The sequence below is a fragment of the Stegastes partitus genome, unplaced genomic scaffold (genome assembly GCF_000690725.1).
Source record: "Stegastes partitus isolate 25-593 unplaced genomic scaffold, Stegastes_partitus-1.0.2 Scaffold2412, whole genome shotgun sequence".
NCBI classification, from domain to species: Eukaryota; Metazoa; Chordata; class Actinopteri; family Pomacentridae; genus Stegastes; species Stegastes partitus.
Genome location: NW_007580143.1, coordinates 45,214 through 52,889, shown reverse-complemented (window position 1 = coordinate 52,889; position 7,676 = coordinate 45,214). Strand labels below are relative to the sequence as shown.

Sequence of the window (7,676 nt, the reverse complement as noted above, 5' to 3'; positions counted from 1 at the left end):
AACAGCAAACGTTTGGGTTTTTTGTTTAGTTTCTCTCTATAAAACTATTGACATTTAACTTGTTAATTTGTCAGCTTTAGATTTGCTGCGAGGTGGATCTTGTTACTTTGAGCCGTGCGAGGTTTTTTGGTAGCTGTTGTGAGGTGAGAGCGATAACGATCTTCTCAGCTAACGCAACCAAAATGAGAGTAAGCTAACCCAGAAATAAACACACATGACAGAATTACGTGGACTCATCCCCACAAACCTCCTCAGTTATTTCCTTTGCAAATACACTGCAGGCCTGAATGTGAGCGTGAGAGTATCGTAAGCATGAAAGAGAAGCAAAGAGGAACAGGTTTTACTCTTTACTCTCTCTTGATGCGACACACAGTGAACGGGAAGCCAACGCAGGCCTTTACAGTACGAAACGTTGGCAGGGAGGCTCGTTTGATTTCTTTTACTTCTTTCTTTTTCTTTCAATGAATGTCGTTTTTATTTCCTTTTTATTTGTGTGTATGTTTTTGAAAAAAAAAAAAAACAACAAAAAAAAAAGAATCTCACCCACCGTGAATGTTTAAGAAAAGATTGTCAAAAAGTGACATTTCTGACGTTATTTAAGGGAGTTTATCACTGGAGCGAAAGGGAAGTGTGAGTCCTTTTTGCTGATTATCTACCTCTTGTTTGCCTCCGGGTAAACTTTCCACTGTATATTTAATAACTACTTATACCTATGTTATGTGATGAGCTGCTTCGTCGCATTTTTTTTTAACTTCCTGATGACTTTTTGCGTAATCGTCGTCCCGTTTTTCTCTTGCTTTTGTTCTGATTTGCCGGGTGGTAAGGGCGCTGCAGTTGCCTCCTCTCGCTCCACCTGGTGTGTGGATTGAAGGACGTAAAACACACATACAGTTTGTTATTTATCTCCTCAGATGTTGCTGAGGTACTGAGCCAGTATTAATAATATGTTTTTTGTTCATTTTGTCCATTATTGAGTAATGGCACGACGGAAATGATGAATGTCTGCTTTTGTTTTGTATGTTGGAGTGCAGCCGCCCTTGCTGTTCCTGTTTTATACTACCTCCTTTAAGAATTTATGTTATTGTCTTGTTGTTTTCCTAAACTCAGGGAACAAGGTTTAGTACATTTGAAAAGTCATGTAGTGTTACATGGTGAACTGACAGGGTATCTTCTCAGTACTAAACTGTTGTAGTGTGTAATTGCCTAAAAAAAAATACCATGAATGTATCTCTGACATTGTGTGCCAGTAGCTCAGAAGTTTGTGCTGCCCTCCACACAGACGGAAACCCCCTCTGTAGTTTCTCCTCGGGGCCCTACGATGTCTGTTTTCACAACGGCACTGCTGTGTTTGTTGACGTCTTCATTTTATTTGTGTAAACCAGAAGTGCTTGCAGCGACATGTCGGTACAGAAAAGCTTTATCATTGGCCTTAATGTGGAAAGCGTCCCTCAGACGCCCGAACCAAAGCCGAATCTCTCTGAGGGAAGAAGCTCCACGTGAGGATGCAACACGTGAAGAATGATTGTAGTGAAAGCAATGGAAGTGTTTAATCAGAGATTGAAGTGAAGAACTGAATGAACACCGTGAAATGTTTGACTTCTAAAAATCTATATTTTTGTTAGAAGATAATGTACTTCTGAGTACACTTTGTAGTTACTTTTTTTTTTTTGTTTTGCTTTGCTGTAGAGTAGGTGAAGATTAGCACTTGTCTGCCAAGTAGTTTTGTATTACAGGCCAATGTGCAGCGGTGACTGTGACGCTTTTACCCAAAGAGTTGTTTGCTAATTGAGTTTTATTTTAGTCTCTCAACTAATCTCCGGCAGAGGGTTACTGAGGAATGTGAAATAATCCGAAACGCATTAGACCAAAGATGAGACGCGGCCTTGGAGATCAGTTGAGGTGCTGTTCCTCAAACAAAGCCTTGCACATTAGTGGCCTTGACCCGCGACGTGGAGCGCGCAGAGAGTCGCAGGTTAAAACTCTGAGGAAGCGCCAGAAGGATTCACGGGCGCTTGACGACGATTCAGTGACAATTAATAATCAATGTTATGCACACTAACCAAATAATCCTGTCGCAGAGTTCCTCGAAAACTGTTGCAAGCAGATGTCTGTACATTGTAGGAGAATATTATAAGAGCTAAATACAGTATATTGTAGTGGTCTGCGTTGCAACAGTGCAGTTGTGTGTAAGTGTGCACCCGCTGATTTTTCTTCTTGCAAATCAGTAAAAAAAATAATAATTACAGAATTTTAAAAAAAACTTTGTACTTGAGACATTTCCTTGTTATAAATATAAAATATTTTTTAAATTTAATAAATATATGAAGAATTTATGCAGATGTTATATGTGGATAACGATCCTTTTAAGCTTCCACAAATTGAAATTATCGCAGTTTAGAATTATTTGATGGCACAAGAGAGATTGTAGAAACATCAGTGGGTGCACAGATGTTCCCGCATTTCTGTTCTAATCAGAGGGTTCTGCAGAGGATTCAATCATGGGAACGAGAAGTGACACAATCAGTTTAAAATTTCTTTTAAAAAGCAAACAATGTTGAACCAAAGAATTTTTTTTTTAAAAAGGTCACCGTTGCATATTGGCAAGAGATCAGTTTAAAAGCATCCTATCCTAGTGTGAAATGTTGTCATTTTCAGTATTCTCATTCACATTTTGTAACTGTATGATGTGTTTTACTGCGAGAACGTAGGATGAAAATGTTTCTTAATCATCATTTAGTTCCACAAAATCTTTTTTTTTTTTCTTTTTCTTTTAAATCTGTTGTCTTTCAGGATTAAGTGTTTCGTGACACAGTGGAGTCATGTTATCCTGCTGGACATTTAGACTTAAATGTTTTCATATATCCTGTATTTTTAGAGCTTTAAGGGCCCAATCCAGAGTCTGAAATTATTTTCTGAAGCCGAATCACTGTTCAGGTGATGTCATGCAGTGACTATACTGACCTCCTGCTTCGTTAAAATACTTTTCAGGCTTTCGAGCTGAGGTCAATCAACACTCGGCTGCCGGAGTCACACAGATTCTGAGTTGGGTCTTTAGTAGTTCATACAGGTGCACAAGTGCTACCTCATTCTTGTGACGGGCGCAGATGAAACTTCCATGGGGTGCTGATGTGTGAGGTTAAGCTGTGCCTTCATCAAACAAGCGACCCAGGACGCTCGTCTGCTGCTTTTCACCTCATGAACGTTAGAATTATGTTGCTGTCCGAGCATGTGAATTAAAAAGTGACGGAACAGAGAGAGTCTGGTGTGAAACTCTTTGTTCTGTCTTTTGCAGTAATGTTTAAACAATGTGTGGCGGAGCGCCGCCGGGTCATTTACAGTCAGACTCAGGGGGACCCGCGGCCGCTCCGCCTCCAGGAGAAAGCAGGTTTCAAGTTTTGAAATTGATGAATGTATCTTTTTGTAATTATTATGTTATCTGTTATTTTCTGTTCACGTTTTGTTATACGATGTCTGTGTCAGCAAAGTTACTTGCAAGTTGTTGTTTTTTTTTCCCCAAAAATGCTTAGTTAGGAGATTTTAGACAGTGATTAATAATGAAACAGTCTGATTCTCAGTTTAAATAAAAGTACAAAAACTATCTGGTGTCTGCTGTTTGTTTTTCTTCAACATGTTGTGTTGGTTAAATGTTCTGTTGCTTGCTTGTTCAATTCATTTCTAATTCTGCTGAACATCTTCACAGACCGGTTTAATATGATAGTTGAAATAATGTGATTAGAATACATTCATCAATAAATCAGATTAATTAAACAACAAAGCATTCTTTACATGAATGCAGCGGTGTCACCAAGCTATTAGTTAAATATGTAATTAACAATTTGAAAAAATAAGTAATATAACATTGATAGATCTTCAGAAGGTAACAAGTGATGTCGGAGCTGGATCCCAATCTACCAGAAATCAAACTATGTGTGAGATAGCTCCTGTGCATTCGTTTAATTAAGCAGTAGGAGAAGATCTTTAGGTCTCACTCAGTGTATTTATTTATCAGATAGTTAAATAAGCATACAGAGCTCTGGATCAAACTTCTCACCGTAGCACCAACAGAGTTAACGTCAGGGCACCAAGTCTGACTGCCTGCCTCTCCCTGATCCAGTGTACTTATACTATTACATGAGCACAGAATGTGTTGCAGCGAGCTAATTGGTTCCTCCGTGTCCTTGGGCCTTCTTCCACCATCTCGTGGGTGCAGAAACTCGCCACTCAGCACCCAACTGTTGAGCACCTTCAGTTCCTCCGTCCTGCAGATAGCTACTTGTGACAGGGAAAGATATACACAAAGCACCAAGTCCTGTCTCCACTCACGCTTTCTCATGCTGCAGTTGTTTAAGAATTATGTTGATTATGCCTCAAGATAATAATAAGAGATTGTCAGAACATGAAACTATGATCCTAACAGTCATCACATAAGAGCCCCGAAACAACAAGTTACAGACTGAATGTGTCGTTCATCTATCAATCAACTGCTGATCATTCATAAAAGTTCAAACTGCGATGAAAGGACTAAATCACGAGAACTTGTCTTAAATAATATTTTAAGGTGTTTTACTTGAGTATTACACTGCATTGCTACATTTCACCTCTACTCAGTACTAGAAGTCAGTCCAACTTGTGGAAACCTCGAAGGAGATACAGCGACAGTTTAGAAACAACTGATTGGATTTCTGGCTTTTTGTTTTTTTCACATCAACTACCTGCAGTCTTATCTGTAGCCAGAGCGCTGACCTCTTGTTTAATATTTAGGAATTTAGTAACGGCACAAGTATGCGCGGAAAGCTGCTTGCTTTTATTAACCTGCAGTGCAAAGATATAGCTTTTATTTTTAAACATAATACATCCTACGTTGCAGAGCGGCCCTAGGTTTCAGCAGCCAACAGACATTAAGAGCTTAAATATGACAGTTTCTTATAAATCAATGGACTCACTTTGGTCATGAGGAGTTTAAGTCGTTTTTGATGCATTGCTGCCAAAAATGCTGCCATAGCTTCTCAAATACGAGGATTTACTTGTGTGGCTTTTAGGTTAAAACAAAAACAATCATGAGCTACATTCTTATACAAAATACTTTGATTACATCTATTGACAGTAAAAGTGTATTGATTGGATTGTGAATAATTGTGCAACAGCTGCAAAGGCCTTTTTTTTTTGCATTGAGGACTTTTGTTTTTAATACTTGAAGAGCACTTCCACCTAGTATTAGTACTTTTTGCTAAGTAATGGCTGTATACTAATAGGCATGTGAACAAATCACCATAAAACTGTGAAAATAACTTTAAAGAATGGTGATAAATAGAAGGTCCTGAGACTGTAAGACTGTTTCCAGGTAAATGTAATTTGAACTCAATTTAAATTTCACTTTTTCCTTTCAAATTTAAAGGATAAAACAGCAAAAAAAAGGGCAACGCACGTGATAATAAATTGCATGATCAAAGTATCATTTATTCTACACCCCTGCATTAATTATGTAGAGCATAATCAATGAAGATATTGTATAAAGCGTTGGTTTGCATTGAAGATGTGTGATTTCCCAGCAGCCAGATGGACGGACTGACTGACAAGCAGGTGACCTGAGCGGGCAAACAGCTGCTTTAATCTGCAAACACAAACTATACCGGTGGACAGATTTTATTTCACAGTTTCTGCTCGAAAACCTGGCAAAACATTGACAACACTGCCCTCTAGTGGTATTGTGTTTTAACAGCAGATCATAGGCTTTTAGATTTATGCATTTAGACATTTTTTGATGAACTATATTGCAATGATAATGATTTTAATTAATATTAATTTAGATAAAAAAGCACATGAAATATTTTTTTAAAGAATCAGACAATATGTGTGCACATTTTGCGCATGTGGTGTTATCAAGTCAGTGATTTACAGTGATAGTTATCAAATTAAAGGATAATTAAGCTAATATAGATTCATGTGCTGTTGTCTCCACAGTAGCAGCGTCATATAAATATAGTAGTTATGAGTTGCTGAACTTCACCAACCGGTGGAGCAACTTCACACGTGACGCTTATGTATTGATTAGTCCGGTCAGCCCAGACCAACAATGACCACGTGTTTTCTAAACTTTTCTGTATTAGCGACGCGCTTTTTAAAAGTCCTGCTCACGTCTCACCACCGCACAAAGTCATTAAATTGTCTCTTATGGTGTTTTTACTCGTAGTTCGCGCAGTACGCGGCTTGCTTTGTCACGCTTCCTTGTTTATGTTTTTTCTATTTTTTTCTCGCAGCCGCAAGATTTGTTTCCGCGGGGTTTGCCCCACCCTCGCCGAGCCAGTTTGGCCACCGCGCTGGCTCACGGGAAATGTAGTTCTATTAGCTTCGAGTTAGCCGTTGCACAATCGCGTTAAAACTACATTTCCCGTCTGCTGCTGGCCTGCGGCGTTGTTAACGGATAACCTGGGCTCGGGCATACTGCAATAACTGTGGGGTTGCTTGCAAACAGCTGCCTCGTCGTCGGCACACAGCACCGGTCAGTTAAGTCGTGTTTCTTTGTTTTTTAATAAATATAGCTTTGTAAGAAGGTTGCTGGAAATAATGTACGCCGTCGACGCGGCGGTAATTACATGTTCCGACGGTGTTCAGAGCGGTGGCGTTAATAACAAACCTGACAAGTTAGTTGAGTAGCTGCGAAACAGCCGCTAAATGTCGATGTTTGGTGTCAACGGGCGAAGCTAATGTCCGCCGCAGTGAAGAGCTGCACGGTTCACCGCTCATATCTCTGTTTTTGAGCTGAACGGTGACTGTTTTCGGAGTCAGGCCGCGCTGGTTGGCATCATCTGCGAGCTGCTAGTGAAGCCTGTGGCCGCCAGGGGCCGCTGTTGGCGCTGCTGGATTGTTTGTGTTTGTGTTTGTGCGACGACAAGCTGGGAATGAATGACTCAACTGGATATTAGGTGTTTACAGCTGGTTAGACGGGTCCTGTCACACATCTTGGACTACCTGACCTAAAAAACAAACTATCATAGCGTTTTTCTGCTTGTGACATATTTACAGTCGTCCTCAAATGTATTCATAACCTTCCATTAAATAAAAGGCAAAATTCACAATAGTCACTCAAATGAATCGAAACTGAAAGAAGTAGTAATGAATACAAATTTACTAAATTATAATTTCTTGAAATAAGACATTGCTTTTGAATTGTGGTTGAAAAGAATAATAAGAATAATAATTTTAAAAAACTGTCCAACTAGAGCACTTTGCTGATGAGCAGTGAAATCATAATACCTGTCAACAGGTGCAGAAGTCTGATTGAGAGTTACAGAAAACATTTGATTGCAGTGATTGGCTCAAAGGGTTGTTCAACTAAATATTAGTTGATGGGTCCCATCATGCTCATTTGTGTTTTGTTTTGTTTTTATTTTTTTAAATATTTTTGTGGAACCACAACTCAAAAGCAAAAACTTTTGTCAGTTTCAACTTATTTCAGTGACAGCTGTTTGTTTTTTTTTCCTTCTTTAATGGGAGGGTATGAATACATTTGAGGACAACAGTAGCTACATGATCATTTCACTGCCACACACTGTCTCAGATGTTGGCCCTCCTTGTCTCTTCTAGACCACCGTACACTGCTGACAGAAATGTCAGAGACATCAAGTGATGCAGAGTCGTCCTGTGGCTGGACCATCATCAGTAATGAGGTAAAAATT

The 7,676-nt window shown here is 39.2% G+C and overlaps 1 protein-coding gene across 2 annotated transcripts in view; it reads left to right on the top strand.

Annotated features, from left to right (window-relative positions):
- The first annotated feature begins 6,423 nt into the window (after positions 1 to 6,423).
- The window catches only part of ccpg1 (cell cycle progression 1), a 10,344-nt gene continuing 9,091 nt past the window's right edge, over positions 6,424 to 7,676 (top strand). For both annotated transcript variants that reach the window (XM_008305124.1, XM_008305123.1), the window contains exons 1-2: positions 6,424 to 6,499; positions 7,585 to 7,667. In XM_008305124.1, the coding sequence (XP_008303346.1) occupies positions 7,608 to 7,667 (60 nt within the window). In that variant the 5' untranslated portion in view covers positions 6,424 to 6,499; positions 7,585 to 7,607. The remainder of the gene's footprint in view (positions 6,500 to 7,584; positions 7,668 to 7,676) is intronic.